Source organism: Carassius auratus, chromosome 30 (genome assembly GCF_003368295.1).
Source record: "Carassius auratus strain Wakin chromosome 30, ASM336829v1, whole genome shotgun sequence".
NCBI classification, from domain to species: domain Eukaryota; kingdom Metazoa; phylum Chordata; class Actinopteri; order Cypriniformes; family Cyprinidae; genus Carassius; species Carassius auratus.
In genome coordinates, this window is record NC_039272.1 from 18355664 (window position 1) to 18378153 (window position 22490).

The 22490-nt window shown below is 36.4% G+C and overlaps 3 protein-coding genes and 1 long non-coding RNA gene across 13 annotated transcripts in view; 3 read left to right on the forward strand and 1 right to left on the reverse strand.

Moving 5' to 3' along the window:
• Nucleotides 1-1928: 1928 nt before the first annotated feature.
• Nucleotides 1929-7516, forward strand: LOC113049500 (uncharacterized). Its single transcript, XR_003276612.1, has 3 exons — nt 1929-2018; nt 6543-6737; nt 7096-7516. It is a non-coding gene; the product is annotated as an uncharacterized LOC113049500 (long non-coding RNA).
• A 1918-nt stretch (nt 7517-9434) lies between these two features.
• Nucleotides 9435-13796, forward strand: LOC113049496 (putative sodium-coupled neutral amino acid transporter 8). Of its 3 annotated transcripts, none has more exons than XM_026211888.1 (10): nt 9435-9750; nt 10681-10879; nt 11026-11182; nt 11372-11476; nt 11579-11636; nt 11814-11928; nt 12036-12183; nt 12279-12478; nt 13092-13143; nt 13340-13796. In XM_026211888.1, the coding sequence occupies exons 1-10, from the start codon at nt 9553-9555 to the stop codon at nt 13440-13442; spliced, it is 1335 nt and encodes a 444-aa protein (XP_026067673.1). In that variant the 5' UTR covers nt 9435-9552; the 3' UTR covers nt 13443-13796. The 3 variants fall into 3 exon arrangements, with proteins under 3 accessions (XP_026067673.1, XP_026067674.1, XP_026067675.1); XM_026211889.1 differs by having other exon boundaries at nt 12279-12421; XM_026211890.1 differs by lacking the exon at nt 12279-12478.
• A 130-nt stretch (nt 13797-13926) lies between these two features.
• Nucleotides 13927-18571, forward strand: LOC113049499 (gamma-secretase subunit Aph-1b). Its single transcript, XM_026211895.1, has 6 exons — nt 13927-14534; nt 15319-15489; nt 16509-16582; nt 16658-16780; nt 16863-16990; nt 17601-18571. Exons 1-6 carry the CDS (start codon nt 14422-14424, stop codon nt 17766-17768), a joined length of 777 nt encoding a protein of 258 aa, XP_026067680.1. The 5' UTR covers nt 13927-14421; the 3' UTR covers nt 17769-18571.
• A 487-nt stretch (nt 18572-19058) lies between these two features.
• LOC113049501 (probable E3 ubiquitin-protein ligase HERC1) overlaps nt 19059-22490 on the reverse strand; it is a 47139-nt gene continuing 43707 nt past the window's right edge. For 7 of the 8 annotated variants that reach the window (XM_026211899.1, XM_026211902.1, XM_026211901.1 and 4 more), the window contains exons 71-78: nt 21888-22057; nt 21621-21790; nt 21342-21507; nt 21151-21227; nt 20811-21063; nt 20190-20342; nt 19796-20101; nt 19512-19697 (exon numbers count right to left, since the gene is read on the reverse strand). In XM_026211899.1, coding sequence (XP_026067684.1) covers nt 19512-19697; nt 19796-20101; nt 20190-20342; nt 20811-21063; nt 21151-21227; nt 21342-21507; nt 21621-21790; nt 21888-22057 — 1481 coding nt within the window. Of the gene's footprint in view, nt 19698-19795; nt 20102-20189; nt 20343-20810; nt 21064-21150; nt 21228-21341; nt 21508-21620; nt 21791-21887; nt 22058-22490 lie in introns of all 8 variants that reach the window. The other variant, XM_026211896.1, reaches the window with a different exon arrangement.

Below are 22490 nucleotides of genomic sequence, written 5' to 3' on the forward strand. Positions count from 1 at the left end.
TCATTGAGAATAAACCAATTAATTCAAACGGCCGATTCATTCAGAAACAAAGCATCGACTGCAAAAAAAAAAAAAAAAAAAAAAAAAAAAAAAAGTCATTGCTTTTCTGAACTATTAAATGATTATTAAATGTGTTCATGCCATTACCGTGTGTACTTGTTAAAAACAGTAGGTACTCTTTGCGTGATATAGATTAAAAACGATGTTAAATTATATAAATATAAAAAGCGTTCAGAGGGATTTTTGCACTCTACAATTTAGAATGCCTGAATTTTTGAGTAAGGGAGAGCGGGGTCGAAAGTAACAAAGCGATTTTCTCCGAGCCCATTACTACATTTGCATGCCAAGCTATGACAGCATGTTCAACACGCAACCCTTCACAGAGCTGAGAAATATCACGTGATTTCGTCATCTTTTTCCGCAGTTACGTCCGTAAAACTGTTTTCGACAACAAAAAGTAAATTATTGAAGCGGTAATATTTTTTAATTAGTTGTTTTGTTTTTCTTGTTTCATGTGTCACATTAATGATCAATCTACAGGTTAGTTAGTGCTTTAACACATCCTAAAGTTTGCATTATCAAAGTTTTTTAGTATAAAAGTAAATCAGGTTTAAATGTCAGGAGTTTCTGGAGGGACGAAGAAACAGTTGTTACTTTTGTCCCACTACAGTGACAAGTATTTATTTTGTTCCGGTACATGCTATTCTGTGAATTTCTGTGTCATGCATCATTTATTAAAATGTTAATGTCATATTACACCAAAAGAATATATTTGAGTCCGAGTGAGGTTCCGAAAGACAAACATAGGTATGGTTTTATCCAGATGTTTATGAGAGGGCGTTTCTGTACCTAGAGGAACATCTGGGCAGCTCCTACCTCACATTTACCTTAGTTATGTTTAGGTTTTAGCCATATCTTACACCTCCACCTATGAATTTGCAGTGTTTCCAGATGTTTTAATGCACATTTTCAATTTATGCATAAAAACAACTGGATGGAAACATGAATAGGCCCACTGTTACATTATGTTTAGAATTTATATTATGCTAATATAATTTAATTATTATATTGTTAATTCAAATGAATTTTTTTTATATAAAAATACACTGAAAAAAAACAAATCAAGTTTTTACAGTGGGGTTTTGAGACATTTGATGAAACTTAAATTTAAAATAAAAATCTAAAAATGTAATCTAATATTTTTTTTGCAAAAATAAATGTCAAAATATGTTTGCAGTTACATATTAACAAGGCCATAGTCGGGTTTACTTAATAAAAATAAGAGTAACAGAAACAAATCTAGCTTATATTGTTGTGTTACTTTTGACCCACCTGTGTGTTACATTCGTCCCAACCGATGGGGTCGAAAGTAACAATGTGCAACTTATGTTCAAAGTGAAATTATACTTAAGTCTTTCTACATTTCTACAAAATACCACCTGGTATTGTTAGACCACACTTATGAGTTACTGACCACAGCAGAAATATATCTCTGTCTACAACGTTATCTTTTAAAATTATGTTTTTCTGAAAAATTGTACTTTCGCCCCTGCTCTCCCCTAGCCTGTTAACTATGGAATAAAATCCCTTTCAAAAATAATCGTACGTAATTCAAAACATTTGTGTGTAATTTTAATATACCCGTGCGTAATTTAAAACTATTGTACGTAATTCTGTTTTTTGTCAGAGTTGGATTCCAAAATCTACGGCCACGACAGTTTACAGATACGCGATTTTGTGTGTTTTTTAGAGTACAACTCTAAAATGTACGACTGTGACAGTTTACAGACACGGCGCTTTTTTTCACAATAGCTCTGTTACACACACGACATGCGAAATTACGACCACGAAATGCAGTGTGCGAAACGGCTGTCAAAAATACGTCATCAAGGTCACAGGCATTACTATCCGAGGGAAGATGAATCGATTCAACGAAGTGCGCTTGCGCCCCACCAAAGTTTTAAACCACTGACGCCGAAATGGCGGATCAGCAGCCAAGCGCTCACACCTCGTCTCAGGTAAGTTAATTATTATGTTGGCTTGGCAACAAGCCAACATACTGTTATGCTATTTAAACTTCTTCTTCTTTTTTTTCTTATTATTATTTTTCTGACAGAAATTCTGAACGCTACTCCTCCTAGGGCTTTAAAGCCACAAGCCCCAAACTCGGCAGACACCTGCGGGATAGAGCGGTGCTGGTTGCTATATCTTTTCAGACTGATCAGACTTAAAGTTTTTTTTTTTATTAATTTTTAAATGTCAAATACATTACCCATAGACTTACATTAACTGAGAAAAAATGCGCCCCTAGTTGCAATACCCAAAATTAAGGGAGGAGTCAGAAAGACGAGAGAAGAATCATTCATTCTTATTTAAGACCTTTTAAAACGTCGATTGCACGCAATTCACACGTTAGAACACACCAAGAGCTAAAATCAGATGTTTCTGAACTGTTTAAAGTAATAACATGATATATTCGCGGCAGCGCGACTGCCCGCGAGCTTGCCATGTATTTCTCTGAACACTTGAAGAGAATTTACAGCCTGTCACATTAAAACACTGCAGCGAAACGGCACAAAACAATTAGAAGAATATATTATACACATGAAAATGAGTGTTTATATGTGATTGTGAGATTTTATCTGTCAGGCTGAACCTCACATCAATTGTTATCCATCGTCACAACATGGTAAAGTCATTTATATATATTTTTTAAGAGCTTCTTAAAATAAATATTCCTGCGAATGCACACAATCCACCAATTAGAACACACTAAGAGAAAAATCCGGGGGTTTTTGAGCCGTGTATGTGCGCAAAATGCAATATTTGACATCGCGAAGGGAAAAAAAATCACATGACAGCCGCGTTTCGGGGCGAGATCGGACAAATAAATAGGCTACACATTTCATTCACACTGACAAGCTAAACCAACATATGTTATTATTACCGGGTCAGATCTCATTTATAAATTATGTCTCTGGCCAAAGAACAGCGAGAAAGACGAGAGAGAAAAGAGCGCTTCATCCGCATTTTTAAGCGCTTCCAAAAATAATATCACAGCGAATTGCACTAATCCACCCATTAGAACACAACAAGAGCAGAATTCAGGTGTTTTTGAACTGTTTATGTGTGCAAAATGAAATATAATTTGACAGCATGATACAGCTTATGAATACTTGATTTCTGGGCAGAGAGCAGTCAGAAAGACTAGAGAATAATCACGGCTGCTCAGCTCAGGCTGTCTCCACGGAGCTCGCAACGAGCGAATTTATTCTTATTTAAGACCTTTTGTAATTAAATTATATCGGCGATTGCACGCAATCCACACATTAGAACACACCAATAGCTGAATTCAGATGTTTCTGAACTGTTTAAAGTAATAACATGATATATTCGCGGCAGCGCGACTGCCCGCGAGCTCGCCATGTATTTCTCTGAACAAGTCTAAATAGATAATTCACAGCCTTTCACATTAAAACCCTGCAGCGAAACGGCACAAAACAATTAGAAGAATATATTATACACATGAAAATGAGTGTTTATATGTGCTTGTGAGATTTTATCTGTCAGGCTGAAGTTCTGAACGTCACATCAATTGCTATCCATCGTCACAACATGATAAAGTCATTTATATATATTTTTAAGAGCTTCTTAAAATATTAATGCACACAATCCACTCATTAGAACAAAACAAGAGCACAATCCAGGTGTTTGTTGAGCCGTGCAAAACGAAATATCATTTGACATCGAGGGGAAAAAAGTAACTGTAACTCCATGAATACTCAACGAAGAGACAGAGATATATCTATAGAAAGCTTGACATGTCTACTTCTAAACCAAACAAGTGCTGCCGAACAAATTTTCTGTGATAAAGTAATCCATATCAAAACAACGCAATGTCCTTTTTTCACGTCTCAAGTGTGGAAGGCCAAGAGGGTCAAATACACGTGAATTTTAACGTGTCTCTGTAAAGGGTCTACTTTTTTTGGATACAAACATAATAACAACAAAACTTTGGGCACTTATAAAATAAAGATAACAAACAAGGTGTGCTGTCTGCAGCCTTGGTCTGCGCTGATCTTCATTTACAAACACGTCATTAAAATGAACTGTAACTCCATGAATACTCAACGAAGAGACATGAGAGATATATCTATAGAAAGCTTGACATGTCTACTTTTCTAAACAAGTGCTCCCGAACAAATATTCTGTGATAAAGTAATCCATATCAAAACAAAGCGATGTCCTTTTTTTCACGTCTCCTTTCATTATATCTAATGTGTATGGAAGGCCAACAGGGTCAAATACACGTGAATTTTAACGTGTCAACAACACGTTAAATACGTGTATTTCATGCGTAGACAACACGTATTTAATATTATTTATTTATCGGCGCTGCACAACATGGTAAAGTAATTTATATATTTTTTAAAGAGCTTCTTAAAATACTATATTACTCCAATGTTATACCCAATATTATTTAACGTGTTAAATAGTGTTGTTTACAAGTGAAAAATCAGCGGGTATTTAAAATGTATTTCACGTGAAATACACTGAAGTACACCTTAAAAATCTGTTTGAAAAGGTCAATGTCATTGGCTGCTGAGGACTTGGGTCAAACCACTTCTGTGAGCTTAGTGGTTGGGGTGTACCATTCATAGACAGGCAACCACCATTTAACATGCTATAGATCAGCTTATTCAGCCTTATTATTTAGTCTTTTTTCTTTTCTGTTTTGTATAGCCTATAGAAATAATATATTTAAGTTTCAGTTTTATGAAATATTTATTTTATAATAAATAGTAATTAAAATGTTGTGGTGATAGTATAAAGTTTATAAAAGTTACAGTATTTTGTAATGAAACATGACTTTTTGTTAAGCTCTTGACTCACCGAAGTATACTATATATAGTGTCCCTTCTTTAATTTTTCAATAATGTATGATAATTTAAAATATGTTGTCAGTACTATTAAAATAAGATTAAATTGAATGGTATTTAGGAGATTATGGTTTTTGCATGACTTATTTCACATTCAACTAGACAACCCTGTCGTAGCTGTTATCATAGCCTAGGCTTTTTATTAAAAAAGAAAAAAGCAAGGGACCATGGAAAAAGACTGTTGCAGGTGTATTTTTTATGGTATTATTATTTTATTTTTTTTGCAGCAGGGCAACTCAAGAATGTTGGGCACACAAGTACTGTGGCTCTTTTGCCCCATGGCCAAGATGGCCAAGCCAACATCAAAGTTAGTTCACTAACTTTTAATTCTAGTTATTATTATTATTTTTTAATCTGACATATTTAAGCAGGGGTCATCAAACTTGTTCCAGGCGGTCATGAGGTCGTAGCTAAACTCTGAAGGACACGGGCCCTCCAGGACCGAACTTGACGACCCCTGTGTTTAAGGGTTAACGTTAGTTATAACTAATAACAGAGAGTATCAATATTACAGAGATAGTAATCGTTTTTAACATGGACAAATGGTGCATAGTCTAATTAAATATGTGCTAATTTGCATAAATACCACAACAGATCTAAACATTGGGTCTAGCCAGGTGAAAATGTCTTGTTAAATTTTGTTGACAAATAACAGTAAAATACTTAATATTAAGATCTGAGTGGAACCCATTTAAGTTAGGCTACCAATGAGCATTAATACAGAGAGGCAGGAAGAAGTACTTTGGTTCCTACTTAGGCTGGATCTTTTATTAATTTTTAAGAGATTATATGTGGGGCTGTTTCTGGGGGACGAGTCTGAGGCAAGAACATGAGACAATAGTAAGGAGAATGCAGAAGACAAAAGGTAGGCAAAATAAAAAGTAAATTTCCAGAAACAGTCCCACGGACCAAACTAATAAAGGCTGGTTTCTAAAGTACTTCTTCCTGCCTCTCTGTATTAATGCTCATGGGTAGCCTAAACTGGTTCCATTCAGACCTTAATATTAAGTATTTTACTGTTATCAACAAGATCGAACAAGACATTTTCACCTGGTTATACCCAATGTTTAGATCTGTTGTGGTATTTATGCAAATTAGCACATAAATACAGAAAGAAATGACTGTGTAAGTTAAATTGATTTTAAACCATTGATTTATCTCTATCAACATAATCACACACAATATTGTAGTAACAAGATGTTGTAATCTTTATCTGCTGGAAAATGACAATCAGTCAAGTTTGTGTTTTAAGCACATCTGACACATCCCTACAACTGAAATGTAAAGCAGAACGTGCTCCACTTGCAGGTTATTGTAGAATATGTAAGCACACTGCCATATGCATAATTTATTTTTGCACTGTTAATCAATTTTACATTTTCACTTAGTGCAGGTTAATGTAAGGAAGATAATGTACTACAGATATTTAAATCCTTTTTGTATGTACTCCACTTCTTCACTGCCTGACCATCATCTTAATGTTTATGCAGTTCAATGTTTTTATTATTTTTTATATCTAAAGCACCTTGTTCAGTAAGTATTTAGATGTTTTTCATATCTGTCACGGTCTAAGCATGATCTGTTTCTGTTGTTCTGATGAAGGAAACTTCTGTTGGGGAGGATTCAATGTCTGTTGAGGCACATGTGAATGTGCTACAAAGTGAAACACATCCAGACACATGGACTGTCAAAGACCACATGACAGGAACATTCTCCTGGAGACGCTGAGAAAGCACGGAAGGAATGTCTGAGGAGGATGTACTCAAAAAATACACATACTTCAGGACACCTACTGGAGTGAGTATATTAAATAAATAAAAAAACTCATCAACTGTAAAATATCTTGTTTCAAATCTTTTCAGGTAATATTCTTCTGTACCTTTTTAGCCCATCTGTTAAAAATGTAAAGCAATAGTTTTAGAAAACAATGTAAGATTTATCAGTCTAGACAAGAACATGAAATGCATCGTATATTGTGAAGCTTATACATTAGCTTCTGATTGTTTCTGCAGTTCTGCAGTGTATGTAGCTCCACTGTCTGAGCCAAAGAGGATGCAACAGAATCTGATGAATCTGAAAAGTGTTTTCTTTTTTTCTCTTTATTTTTGTTATTGTTGTTATTATGTTATTATTCTTTTTATTTATTTTATGAAAGGGGGACCCGTCTACACCTTTCCTACCATACACCTGATGGATACTGACTGTAAAATGGCAATCACAGGAGGAGGGCTCAGTGTGGTGACAGAGACTTGTTATAGCTCTTATATGTCATTGCTCTTTTTGTTTTTTGATTGCTTCAACTCTGTCCTCATTTGTAAGTCGATTTGAACAAAAGCATCTACTAAATGAATAAATGTAAATATTAGTATAACCTGTGGTATAGATGAGTGCCAGTCAACTTATTGCTTATTCAAATCTTTTAGAAACCATGCACAGGAAGCATATGTACTTTTGTTACTCAGTGAATAGTCAGTAGTACAGTTGTATTATAATATAATGGAGAAGGGTCTGGTTGCAGACTCACTCTCAGACACTTGCGCTTCTATTTTTTATTGGATATTTTATTCTACTTATTGGTTACTTCTTGTTTGAATCTCTCAACATTTGTTTTTCTCTTGGATCTATCTATCTATCTATCTATCTATCTATCTATCTTTTTACTTGAATTGGTGACTGAAACTGAAAGCTAAATAAATGGTTTAGTGGATAAAGCTGTGTCTGTTTGCTTAATTGGTTAATGTCACTTAAAACAAGGTTACTAAACTCTTCTGACTAATTTTTAAATTTATTAGTGTTTTTTTTTTTTTTTTACTAATTTTTCTCTATCAGGCAAAACCTAGTTTTCTAGTGTAACACTTTACAATAAAGTTTAATTTGTTGACTGATGTATTAACTAACATTAACTATGAATAAAGCATTTGATACAGTATTTATTAAACTTTGTTAGTTTATAAAAATACAGCTGTACGTTGTTTGTTCTTCTTAGTTCACTAATGTTAACAAATACAGCTGACTTTAAATGACTTTAACTTAAGAACATCAAGTGCGACTAACCATCAAAAATGATTGTAATCTGTTTTTGATTATTGATAAACTAAGACCTAAAAGTGCGGTGGTGATTACGTCAGTAAGCCGTTTTGAAGGTACTTTCGAAAGTAATTTAAAATAATATTATTTACATCATTAACGCTGTTTTTACATTGGATAAATTTAAATTGGTTTTATAGGATTATGTGTTTAATTTATCGCTTTCTATGAATCAATAGCGATTAAGAGTATGACTCTTCGTTGAATCGATTCATCTTCCCTCGGATAGTAATGCCTGTGACCTTGATGACGTATTTTTGACAGCCGTTTCGCACACCGCATTTCGTGGTCGTAATTTCGCATGTCGTGTGTGTAACAGAGCTATTGTGAAAAAAAGCGCCGTGTCTGTAAACTGTCACAGTCGTACATTTTAGAGTTGTACTCTAAAAAACACACAAAATCGCGTATCTGTAAACTGTCGTGGCCGTAGATTTTGGAATCCAACTCTGACAAAAAACTGAATTACGTACAATAGTTTTAAATTACGCACGAGTATATTAAAATTACACACAAATATTTTTAATTACGTACGATTATTTTTGAAAGTGATTTTATTCCATAGTTAACAGACTAATAAATAAATGTGCGTGCACTCTGTGTGTGATTTGGTGATATAGCCTACTTTATAATATCAGATTGCATATCATTACAATTTACATCAACACTTACCATGTTATCGCATTATATGACCCCATGCAGACTCGACTTGATAATGAATCATCCGCTGTTGTGCGCGCGCGCTTGAGCAAAGGTGTTTTTTAGGAGTCTAAATTGCAGACTCCAGACCACTGATTCGTCAAACCTGCTGTCTGGGTTCTTCTGACTATTTTGTAGTAAGTAACGAATATGTATCGGAGTAAAAGTAGGATATACATTTTAATTAGGAAATGTAGTAAAGTAAAAAAAAATACTTAAGTACTGTAACAAAGTATTAGAAAAGTGAGTGAAAGTGACGTGACATACAGCCAAGTATGGTGACCCATACTCAGAATTCGTGCTCTGCATTTAACCCATCTAAAGTGCACACACAAAGAGTGAACACACACACACACACACATACATGTGTCTCAAGTAAGAGCTTCAAATGAATGTTTGTTCAAAGGGGTTGATCAGGGTCGCGAGCCTAGCACTAATTAATTTGCCAAGGTGCTGCACTTTACAAAATAACACCGAATTCCTCCTGTTGTAGACAAAACGAGGGTCTCGGTTGATAAAGAAGCTGAAGTAGACTAGTGGAGATGTGTGAAATCAGCTGCAAATTCCTCCTAACATGCATCTTTAGAAAAACAATCATTTAGACTCGGAACGCACCATTTCAAACGCTAGCAAGTCTATACAATATTTCTCACCTTGGGATGACATTTTTAAAGGGTCTTTCTTACTCGAGACAGCCTCACTCACAGAATACTAAACTGAACCAGTGCGGATGCGTTGGACATATAACGCTCCAGAGGGAAGCTTCCAAATCGTTTTCGTATACAATAGAGCTGGAGAATTGTGATCATTTTCGTCTTTCACACCGAGCATGGAGGAACTGGCCCGAGAGAGTATCCGCAGCATCAGTCTGCTGTCCAGGCCTGCGCGGGGCTCGGACGTCCCGCGACTCGGATCGTTTGGGGCCATTTTCATCATGCTCAAATCAGCCCTAGGCGCGGGACTCCTTAACTTTCCATGGGCTTTTGAGAAGGCTGGTGGCGTGAACACAGCCATTGGTGTGGAGATGGTGCGTTGTCATTCTGATAGGGGTTTAAGTGATCTTTGCTCTAGCCACGCGCACAGGTATAATCCTACTAACAACAAAACTAAAGTGTCACAATCTCCTGGAAGACCAGTTGAGTCACCAAACAAACTTAGGCTGGTTTATTTCTTCTTTTTTTTCTTTTAAATTATTTTATGTTTTTATATTTTTATCACTTTTGTAAATATTCTTAAACCGAAAAATTGTTCATCTTGCTGCACAAACATTTGTGTGATATTTCCAAATCATTCTTTGAGAAATTCAGTAGAATACTGGTCAAAAGTTTTGATTAAGCTTTTTCTTTATTTTTTTTAAAAATGATTTTAAAGATTAATCTAATATATCCGGTAAGGCTACAGTAATACTGTAAAATATTATTAAAAGGAACTGCTCTCTATTTTTAAAATGTAATTTATTCCTGTGATGGCAAAGCTGAATGTTCAGCAGTCATTACTCCAGTCTTCAGTGTCACATGATCCTTCAGAAATCATTATGTATGCTGGTTTGGGGTCTGTAATAGTTCTTCAACAGTTTAATTAATCCTTTAGTAATACGTTTTGTCAGTATTCTCTGAGGAATAGAACGTTTAATGAATTGGATTTATTTAAAATAGAAAACTATTGTAACATTATAAATGTCTTTATTGAAACTTTGATCCATTTATTTATTTATTCTATTTTTAAATCTTGCTTAACCCAAACTTTTGTACGGTAGTGTATCACAAATTCTACAAAAATATTAAGCAGCAAAAACTGTTTTTAATTGAAACGTGTTAGATTATTTTTTTAAAGGAAACTATAATGTGCGAGGAACTTTTAGTAAAAAAAAAAAAGCACTGCATATGAGGATACAGCTAAACAAGAATATGAAGATTGTGAGGTTTAAAGCAATCAAACATTTTTCTCTCTTCCTCAGGTGTCTCTGGTTTTTCTCATAAGTGGGTTGGTCATTCTCGGCTATGCCTCGTCAATCAGTCGGCAGAAGACGTATCATGATGTGGTACGAGAGGTGTGTGGACAGAGGATCGGCCATCTGTGTGGGTTCTGCTTTGTTTTCAACCTCTTCATGATCTCTGTGGCCTTTTTGGTGGTTGTGCAGGATCAGCTGGATAAGTGTAAGTTGTGTGTGCTTTGTGTTGTTCCATATGAGTCATTATCTTTCAGTGTGAGAAACTGTAACAGGTGAATGTGTATATATACACATGACAAAGACACAAAAGGATCTTTTACCCCTTTGAACATAAGTGTCTGTGTGTTTCAGTGTGTCTGTCTCTGTATGAGACCGTGACGGGAAATACAGAAGAAGAGATGCCAAATCATTGGTACACAGATCACCGTTTTGCACTCTTTGTCGTGTGCCTCATTATCATCCTTCCACTCTCTGTACCCAAAGAGATCGGCATCCAGAAATACACCAGGTGTGGTAAAAGCTGACACACACATATCTGCTACTCAATAAATCTTTTTTTATACCACCTTCTGGCCTTTTTTAGGTCTAGGGAAAAGTACTAGATATTTTCCTCAATCTCCCAGCACTGTCCGACTTTAACCTGTTGTAGCCATCATTAACTCTTAATGTTTCTTTGTGTTTAATGCTTTGTGTCCAGTGTATTGGGGACTCTGGCTGCTACATACCTGAGTGTAGCTGTTATCGCAAAATATTATCTAAAAGATGAGCACACAGCAGACCTCACACCAGAGCACAGTCAAGGGTGAGTTATATGTAAACAACATGCTTTCCATAAAGTTAAGTTCATGTATATATTATTCATACGACTTTAATATTAATGGTTTGTTTGGGTTATTTGTAACAGATTGGACTCGTGGGCCTCAATGTTCAGTGTGGTCCCTACTATCTGTTTTGGTTTCCAGGTCAGATTCTCTAAAAATTTTTAAGATAACAATAATTATGCAAATATTATTTTTGTGCAGAGATAAAATTATTATTTCTTTGAATCAGTGGTGCAGTTTTTGCAAATTTCTGAGTTGTATTTTTGACCATTTTGATTGTTGAATGCTCATAAACTGTAATCTTCATTTATATTACAGTGTCATGAAGCTTGTGTTACTATATACAGCAGCATGGAAAACAAAAAGATTACACACTGGGTTTTCATCTCAGTCACTTCTATGATTTTCTGCCTGATTATTTATACTCTCACAGGTGAGTCATATTTGTAAAGCTTAATCTATAGTGTTATTATTATAAATATTTTACTGTAAGTTTTTGAGTTTTAAATAAGAGACTTACCCTTTGTTGCAATATGGCAGGTGTGTTTGGTTTTCTTACATTTGGACGACAAGTAGCCTCAGATATTCTGATGTCATATCCTGGAAATGATGTAGTGATGATTATTGCTAGGCTGCTGTTTGGGGTTTCGATCATCACCATCTATCCTATAATACTGCTGCTGGGAAGGTACCATTGACCACAAATAAAATAAATGTGCATATAGCTCCCTACACACACTCTGTACACACACTCATGTGTCAATGATTGAGTCTTGTTCACAGGTCAGTTGTTCTAACTCAAATATTGCGCTTTTGGGAACGACGGGCCATAATAACATCTGTGTTTGAGAGTCGGTGCCGTCTGATTCTAACAATTCTCTGGATCACTGTGACTCTCCTCATCGCCATCTACATACCAGACATGAGTGAGGTCATCAGCGTTATCGGTGGAATTAGCGCTTTCTTTATATTTATTTTTCCTGGTGAGACACTCAGTTAAACGATTACAATCTCACCAACACACAAGCATGCATACATACTCTACTGTTCAAAAGTTGGTAAGATTTATTAATATTTATGCTCACAAGGCTGCATTTATTTGATTTTAAAAAATACAGTAAAAACTGTAATATTGTGGAATATTAATACAATTTAACTTTTATTCCTGTGATGGCAAAAGCTTTTCAGCATCCTTTACTCTAGTCTTTGGCATCATATGATCTAATATCTAATATGAAATCATTCTGATATGCAAATCTGGTGCTCAAGAAACATTTCTTCTTCTTCTTCTTCTTCTTCTTCTTCTTCTTCTTATTACTGTTGAAAACAGTTGTGCTTCCTAATATTTTTTGTGAAAGCTATGAAACATTTTGTCAGAATTCTACGATGAATAGAAAGTTTAAAGTAATTTAAAAAAAATAAAATAAACATCTTTTGTAACAAATATACAAATGATTAAGTTTTAATTTAATGCTTCCTTGCTAAATAAAAGTATTAATTTCTTTGGGGTAAAAAAATAAGCTTAGTGTACATACATATACATTCAAACAGACTGTGAGTGTAATATTGACCTAATGTTCTGTTGTTGTTTTGTAGGGCTGTGTCTCATTTTTGCCATGCAGACAGAGCCTATAAATCACAGGATGAGGTGTGTAACATCTTATCTATGTTTAAAGAGAGCCAAGTCAAGTCTTTTAATTAATTAAGTAATTTCCTGACTATTTCCTCTGGTCTCTTATTCTAGCCGTTTTCATATATTTATGGTGCATCTAAAAATACAGTTTTAAATTACTTTCTCTCTTTTATACACACTTTCTTTCATTGATTTTGATTGTTCCTTCCAGAGCTCTCTTGACGGGTTGGGGTGTGGTGACCGTCCTTACTGGAGCTTTTATCTTTGGCCAGAGCACATCTATAGCTGTTATGGAGCTGATGCACAAGTTTTAATCTTCGTCATGGTCTTCATCAATTGGAATATCATTGTCTTGACAAAAATATGTTTATTTATTTGATTGATGAATAAGATGTATGATACTTGAAACTGGGGAAGAGTAGCAACTACATGTTTTAAAAGAAAATGTCACACCACAGTGCTTTATGCTTGTATTGCTGTTACTGCTCCGTTTTATATGTTGTGTGTGTGTGTGACTAAGAAAATGTGTTGTAGGAGTTTTACCAAAAATATTTATTATATTGTGTAGGTTTAAACAAGAAGAGTAGACTTATTCAAATGTGTTATGGAAATAATATTGAAGTTTATGAATACAAATATAAAGAATGACTTTAAAACATTTGCAATAACTTGATTATAAATGTATCAACATTTGCCTTAATGTGAGTGTGGAACTGAATAACCTCTATCACTGTTAATGATTTGGTGTTGTAAAGCCAAAGATGAAATTAACCAGGAAAATCTTTTTTTTATTTTTATTTTTTTTATTCATCTTTTTAGAACATCATTTACAACTGCAATACAATTTCGGATGAGATAAAACATTTATGTGTCTAATGTGGATAATTAGGTCTGTTATACTGTCAACAAGAATTCATGCATTAATAGTAGGTTCAAATGTGGGTCAGGTTCGTAGGACAATAGCAGGGTTAAATAATGCTGTAAGAAAAGTAATTCAGCGGATGAGGTAAGAAAATCAGATTCCGAAACACATCGGGTCACATGACAAGGAACCGGAAGTAGGTTAACCCTAGACGTTGTGCTGGACTGGAGCGCAGAGCTGAACCCATTCAACCTATTTCGAAGAATACTGGCACAATAAACGCCTCGTTAACTCTTGGTATATGATACTTTTACGCGTCGATTAAAAGCCGTAGACTCTCATGGCTGAAGTGTGTTGATAGCCTCTGAAGGCACTTATCCGTGTGAAGTGGCAGTCCTTTGAGAGAATTAGCAGGTTAGCCGAGCTCCATCATGACAGTGGCGGTGTTTTTCGGCTGTACGTTCATCGCTTTCGGGCCAGCAGTCGCTTTGTTCGTGTTTACGATCGCCAGGGACCCGCTGCGGGTGATCTTCCTCATAGCAGGGTATGTTTCTGGGCAGATGGGCTTCCCTCATTCCCCGGCGTGAGTGCGGTTCAGTGTGATACAGCACTTCATCTGGACTCATAAGTGTCCTTCACATCTGCTGCTTGATGGTCTGAGGTTTAGAAATATTATTACAAGATACAGCTTTAAACTCTAACAACTTTAAATGCAAAGAGAAGCTGGGAAATCGAAAGATATTTAAACTAATAGTTTGGGGTCTTTAAGATTTCTTTGATAATTGTGTTCAGCAAGAATGCGTTAAACTGATAAAAAGTGAGAGTAAGACTTTTGCATAACCTTATTTTAATAAAAGTTTAAATTCATAAAAAAAATAGTTTCCACCAAAATATGAAATGGCACAATGATTTGCGCAATTAAAATGTATTTCTGAAAATCATGACACTTAAAACTGTAGTATAATGAATGGCTGGTGAACAATCAGCTTGCCGTTGTAAAATGTATTTAGATAAATTATTTGTTTTAAATGATAATAATATTTCTCAATGTTTTTTTTGTTTAAATCAATGCAGCCTTGACAATACTTGTTTAAAAAACATAAAAATCAAACAAAAATATTACTGACCTTAAACGTTTGATCGTAGTGTAGATTTTGAACAAGAGGTTGAAAAATAAGTAAATTTTTTTAATGAGCTTCTCCTTTAAGAGCACTATCAAGTAACAGAATGGGAAGCACGTTTTGGTGACTGAGAATTCTGAGCAGTGACTCATTTTTTGCTTTTTTTTTTCTATGACAGTATTTCTAACATGATTGTGTTTGTTTCAGGGCTTTCTTCTGGCTGGTGTCTTTGTTGCTGTCCTCTCTTGTGTGGTTCATCACAGTTCAGATCAGTAACAAGAACAGTGCGGCTCAGCAGAGAGGGCTGCTCATCTTTGGGGTTGTGCTTTCTGTGCTGCTGCAGGAGGCTTTCAGATATGGTTACTACAGACTGCTGAAGTAAGAATTAACTGTTCATTTTCTGTGTTAGAAAGGAGCCACATAATCAATAAACCTAAATATAATGGCATATCGTGTTCTTGAGCGTTGACTGCATTAATATAAGACTCAGCAGTGGCAAGGCTGTACTTTGTGTGTTAGCTCTGAGGTCATGTGTATACTAGTTTAAACCTGAACATGGTTTTTACTTTTAAATAAACACACTTAAATGTACAGTTTTTCTCCTTTGTGAAATGGAAGCAAAACTATTGATGCATCAGACCTTTTTTTTTTTGTCCAATCAAATGCTCTCTAGAAGGACAATGTCTCTAATTGTGTTTCACCGGCTGTAACTAAAACACATTTTCTATTAAAGAGCGAAACAGAACATACAACATACAAAACATAAGTTTTTTTTTCTGCTCACCCAGGCTGCATTTGTGTAATCAAAATACAGTGATACTGTAAAATATTATTACAATGTAAAATATTTTTTTTTCTATTTGAATTTATTTTAAAACGTCATTTATTCCTGTATTGGCAAAGCTGAATTTTCAGCAGACTCTGGTCTTTAGTGACACATGATTCTTCAGAAATCACTCTGTCATGCTCATTTGGTGCTCAAGAAACATTTGTTATTATCATCAGTGTTGAAAACAGTTGTGCTGCTTAATATTTTTGTGGAAACCGTTATGCTTTTTTTTCAGGATTCTTTGATGATTAGAAATTTCAAAAGAACAGAATTTATTTGAAATAGTCAAGACATTTATAATGACACAAAGCATTTCTGTCACCCAAAAGTTTTAATTTATGTAAAAAAAAAAAAAAAGAAGCATAAACTGTTGTGCTATCTGACCCAGTCTTCCCGTTTCAGTAGGAAACTCTCAACACAAAACAGAAAACATTATTAAACCATCCCTCTTCAGATTCCATGGGGTCTTTAAATAACTAAAATATCATGTTGGTGAATCTCGTTGGTGTTCAGTGTTGGTGTTGTGTAGGAGGGTTGTTGTTAACGTCTGTTATTGTATCTCTCCCAGGAAAGCAAATGAAGGTCTGTTGGCGCTCAGTCAGGAGGACACCATGCCCATCTCCATGCGGCAGCTAGCTTATGGTAAACATCCATCACATGCTGCTTCTAGTAATCCAATAAACAGCCAGTGTTTAAGTGTGTGTCGTTGGATTGCAGTGTCAGGTCTGGGCTTTGGCTTCATGAGCGGAGCCTTCTCTGTGGTTAACATACTCTCTGATTCCTTGGGTCCGGGAACCATCGGCATCCATGGCGACTCTCAACACTACTTCATATCCTCAGGTAATGAGATGCCAGTTAGTTTTTAAACCCTGGAAATCATATCGAGTGACTCAAGCATTCCGCATATGCTTTCTCTCCACAGCTTTTATGACCCTGGCCATTATCTTGCTGCATATGTTCTGGGGGGTTGTTTTCTTCGAGTCATGTGAGCGACAGAGATGGTGGGCTCTTGGAGCGGTGGTCATCAGTCATCTAGTAGTATCATGTCTGGTAGGTAAACACAGCATGAAGTAATGCAACATTTCCCAAACTGTTTACGTATATTTATTAGAGGTTGACTGATATATCGGTTTTGCCGTTTAATCGGGCACCTATAGTTGATTGCTGGAACAATCGGTTATAGGCAAAAAATCTGTGGCGATAGTTTTCCAGATAGCATTTTTTTTTTTCAATATTGATCATACATTGTCTGACAGCACTGACTATATAAAAAAGTAAGATGACATTTTGGTCTGGGGATGGGGCCAGTGGGTTAACTGCATTAAAACATTTGAATCCCATTATTTTTCATAACTAATAAAGTTCCTATGTTAAACTGATAGCCCTTATATATCTATCTATATATATATATATATATATATATATATATATATATATATATATATGTATGTGTGTGTGTGTGTGTGTGTGTGTATTATTGATTATTATTATGTTTACCTCTATTTACAAAAATGAATGTATAAATATATTGCTGTTTTAAATTAGAGTTGTCCTGTAAAGTAAAAAAATCATTACTCAGAGAAGAGCAGCAGACACAAGCAGCTGACTCAGTTGTGAGACAGATTTTACATCTTTATGTTTGTACTTTTTTTCCACACAGACATTTGTGAATCCACACTATCAAGGCAGTCTGGTCCCGACCTACATCATACTGTGTGTCATGGCTGCCTGGGCGTTCTTGTGTGCTGGAGGATCTTTGAGGAACCTCAAACTCTGCCTCACCTGTAAAGATAAAGACTTCTTGCTGGCCAATCACAGGCCAAGATAACCCATCAGATACAAACAGGACTTCCTCCAAAGACCGGCTCATTGAGCCAGGAGGCCGATGACACGGCCAGCAGCCCTGGACTCTGGGAGGCCTATGGTCTGGCTAGTCTGCATAAGAATGGATGCTGTGTAACAGGAATTTAATGTCTGCAGATCTTGCACTTTCTGTAATTACCTCCTCTTTCGTTTTCTGTTCTGTACCTCATGTTCTGTGTGAGAGAGACACTGAAACCATGTCAAAGACATTGGGTGTTTTATACTAAAGAATTGTCTAGAGCTGCTTTCATATGTGATTTTCTTCTTTTTAACAGGTTTTAAATGAGGTCTTGTATAGGTTTGGCCTTGAATTGTTTACTGTCCCTTTGTTGGGCTTTTCCCTCTCTATTTTATGTTTAGATGGCCAGTTAGGCTCAAATGATATGCCACTATCCTGTCATCTGTTTTAGAGCAGATCTTTCATTCTCTGATCATACCCTGGACAGTAACATTGTGTTTTAATTCATGTGTCTGTAAGCTTGTCTTTTAAAAGAAGATCCTCAACTCTCCCTAGGGTGACGGTAAAATTTTCCCAGTGCAATGTATTTAAACAGCTTGGGCTTGAATGATAAATGCAGTGGGCAGTCTTCAATAAAACCACTACTCTCTGAATCTATGCTACAGGAAGCTCTGGATGGTTTTCAACACATAGGTTACCTCTGACTCATTAGATATCACTTTTTTTGGACTCATATGCTTTTAGTTTCCTTTGACTTCTAAGGTGTATGAAATTTTAATTTGTAATAAAGTAGCTTGAGCTCGAATGCATTATAATTGCCTTTTCTAAAATATTTTTTCTTTAAAATTTCTTCTGGGGGAAATTTTGCCATTATAACGATAGGTAAGTATAGAGCAGACAGGAAGCAAAGTGGGGGAGAGGGAGAGGGGGAATTGGGAAGGGTCCTTGAGAGGGGATTTGAAATCTGGATGCCCAAAACTCAATGGCATTACATATTGCCCTAGTTTATTTACGAAATGCATTTACAATATGAAAAAAAAAAAACTTCTATTCTCTCTCTCTATATATAAAGAAGAAATAATATTTTAAATGCATTAATCCTTTGGTAGCAAAGCTGAATTTTCAGCAGTCAGCGTTGCATGATGAGAGAATTATGAAATCTGAATTATTGCTCTAATGCCATTATAAATCTCTCTGGCACATTCTATTTAAAGTGTGTCGACTAAAAGTAATAATTTACTTTTTTTCAGGTCATGTCAAGCTTTTGAATTTGTGACCAAAAATGCAACAAAAATGCTGTTTCAGATTCAAACATTTATTGCATCTGACATATGAAACTTGGTGTAGGCGGTTCAAAAAATTCAAATAAATACAGATACTCATGTAAAACAATTTCCTAATGAAGCATTATACACAATGTACAATTTTTTCTTTTTTTGTCATTCTATACATTTTTTTTTTTAAAATAAAACTTTCATGCAGAATTATCCTGAAAAAGGCAGAGCCAAAGAATGAATAGCAGAGAAAGACACCGCTTCAAAGTAAAGAGAAGGAATATACATCAACACATGTGCGAGTTGGTGTACATGTGTGTGTGGCTCACCCAAGTTTAGCTTAGTTGCTAAGAAACACTTGATTATGTGTTTAAGATGTATCTGAAAACATTGGCAATCATAAAAATCATAAAAGCCTGCACCGAATACTAAAGTGTGTCCTACACAGACTGTGTTTCTGTGTTCACGCAGGGGGTCAGTAATCGGTGTCCGACCCCTCTGCGTTGTCCACATTGCGGGAGAGCATGTAGTTGTCCATGTCAATAGAACGGCAGTTATTAATAGCATAACGCAGCCGCTCTGCCATGACCGTCTGGCTAGAGTACGGTGGGAGGCGGAGCTGGAAGAAGCACGTCTGAGAGGTGGGAAGACTATCGTATGGCTGAAAAACAGAACAGAAACACACGGTAGTATATAAACACACATTAACTGCTTTTCCACCGTTTATAAAAGTCCATTCATAAAAATACATATTCTTACCCGGTCCACCTTCATGATCTGGAACCTTTGGGATATATCAGCAGTGTTAGCTGGCAGACGGGAGCGTCCCGAGACGAAGCGCATGAAGAGGACTCTCTCCTCATTGGAGAACTCCTCCAGCGTCTGCCAGAACCACTGCACCAGCTGTTGCTGCTCGTCCACCTCCCTGTAGCGGACCACCTTCTTCAGAACCTCCACGCTGATCTCCGGCAGCCCGCAGACCATCTGCTCCAGCTGCCGTGCTGTTAACAAGGAGAGCAAGGGAACAGGCACGATCCAGGACATGCCCTCGCGCACCGCCGCCACCTAAAGCACACCAGAAGAGGTGAAGAACAGGATGAGATGAAGTCTTTATCTAGGTGTGGATACACTCTCACATATTCAAAGAACACACCTGGCGATCCATTTCATGCAGGCGATACTCGATGGCGCGCTCTACATACTCCTTTCTGTTGGAAAAGGTCAGCGGTATGCTGTTTCCTCCAGGGATGATGGGAACCATTTTCCCATCAGCACTTTGGCCGACAAATGAGTCGAGTGGAATCATCTACATATAACAATAAATAAATACATAAATTAACAAAGAAATAAATTAAGTGATAAAGTCAAAGAAATTAAACCATTTAAAAAATATCCTATGAGTCCATGTTTTAAAAATTGAATGGAATGGAAATGGCGTTGAAGAATAAAGGTGAAAATAAAAAGGTTTTTTTTTTTTATTTTTTTTTTTTATGAAGCTTGAACCCGTTTCAATGCACAGCATAAACACAATCAAGATTTCGAAAAAAGATTATCAACCACCCCTTTAAAATGTTTTTGCTCAAAATTTGTCACATTTGTCACATCAAATTCTCACATTTTTCTGGTTCTTAAAAATGAACTTTTTTGGTTATTTAAAAGCATATTTTAGGTTATTGTCAACCATCTTGTGGCCCACTGGTGAAGATCTAATTCTTTATATTATATCCCAAAAGAAACGAAAGAGTAAAAGCGAGTATTTTATTATCCACTGCACCTCGTGGAAGTTCTGCTCTGTGATGCCGCTGTCCTCCAGGTGTAAGATGCTGTTGAGAGTCTGTACATAGAGCAGGTCCACCTCCTCCAGATCTTCAAGGGTGAGAGGAATACAGCACAGCTGCTTCCACACCATTGGAGCGAGATGCAGGTCTAGAGGCTTCTTCGTGCGGATGGCCACTCCCATCAGAATACCCAAGAACTTGAACTGCAGCAGGTGCTCTTCCAGACAGGCTGAGGGGTTCAGCAAGAACCTGAAGACACACAAAGATCAAGAAAACCTGATCAGTTTATTCGTTTAGTGGAATAAAATTTTCTGACTCTTGTCTGTCGGTGCTCACCTGTCTCGGTTGTAGCCCACCTCTGCTGCGGCGTTGGGAGAAGGGATGAGAAGATCCACCACTCCTGTCTCCAGCTCCTACACAGAGTGACATGCACCACTTTAACACTCGTCATTTTTTATTAAGTCTTGCCACAATGAGACCGGAGCAATAATGGGGTTTTATACACATCTCCATCAGCATTACCCTACCTGGCACATCTCTGTGATTGTGTCGTCAAACACCCCTCCGGCATCATCAGCCCCCTCTCCCACCAGTTTGACTTTCCAGGCTCGTGACGGCAGCCTCAGATCAGATGCATTTAGTTTCACAACCTGTCTGGCGATCTGCACAAATATGGGCTTACACTTCCTTCCTCTGAGAAAACAGGGGGAAAAAAAGAATTGAAGAAGTTCTTATGTTCTAACTCGAATGAAAAGGATGCAAAGAATGTCTCCAGTGTTCTGGCTGCAATTCTAAACCAGACTGACCGTGTAGAGATTCTTTTGACTGTGATCTGAGGCCCGTAGTTCTTCCCTTGCACCATGGTTTTCCCGATAGAGCGCACCATGGGCAGTGTGTAAACTCTAGGGGCCAGTAAGGGCCTCAGCTGACCTTGGACTATACCCCATGTACCTGCGTTATAGCGTGAGGTGCAGCTCTGAAACAAATGATTCAGGATTAAATCAGACTGTTTTTTTCCCTAACAAACTCAGAGTAGAGCGATAAAATGATGCAAACGCGACATGCTGGTATACCTGGTTGTTGGGGCTGAGGTTTAGCAGTCTCCAGGAGGAGTACATGAGGTCAGAGAAGTGGTAGAGCAGGCGCAGACGGGCTCTCAGAGCCTCCATACTGACCTCTCTTAGGACACTGTACTGAGGAGGCACACACACGGGCAAGCCCAGCTGCAGAGGCACTGATGAACCTGAACACACAAACACTCCATCTCAACAACTCATCACAGCTACACGCTTTTTTACATAAAGGCTGCATTGAAATCACTGAGTACAATTATAAATTATAAAAATAAAACATTTTATTTTGCCCCCCATTTAGAGATTTTTAAGTGAATATACAAATAACAGGTCTGTCAAATTCATGTAAAAGTAACAAAACTTCACATAGGAAGAGATTTTGACAAATTTGTAATGAGGGCATCAAAAAACAAAGGTTTTTATTTATGAAAAAATCAGGGTATCTGCAGGATTTTTTAAATAAAATTTAAGATTTTTAAAGATGTAAACAATTAAAATTAATACCATATGAGCAGAGTAGGGCAATGTCTTTGGCAACATATTAAACTGTTAAATGAGTCTAAAAAGGCAGTTCAGATACAAGTTTTCACAAAAAAAGAATTG

Bases quoted from the DNA above. Each gene is read 5' to 3' on its own strand.
- LOC113049496 (XM_026211888.1), top strand. From the start codon at position 9,553: ATGGAGGAACTGGCCCGAGAGAGTATCCGCAGCATCAGTCTGCTGTCC. The intron at 11,183-11,371 runs GTGTGGTAAAAG...CTTTGTGTCCAG, and splicing joins GGCATCCAGAAATACACCAG to TGTATTGGGGACTCTGGCTG. The intron at 13,144-13,339 runs GTGTGTAACATC...TGTTCCTTCCAG, and splicing joins CCTATAAATCACAGGATGAG to AGCTCTCTTGACGGGTTGGG.
- LOC113049499 (XM_026211895.1), top strand. From the start codon at position 14,422: ATGACAGTGGCGGTGTTTTTCGGCTGTACGTTCATCGCTTTCGGGCCA. The intron at 15,490-16,508 runs GTAAGAATTAAC...TATCTCTCCCAG, and splicing joins GGTTACTACAGACTGCTGAA to GAAAGCAAATGAAGGTCTGT. The intron at 16,781-16,862 runs GTAATGAGATGC...TTCTCTCCACAG, and splicing joins ACACTACTTCATATCCTCAG to CTTTTATGACCCTGGCCATT.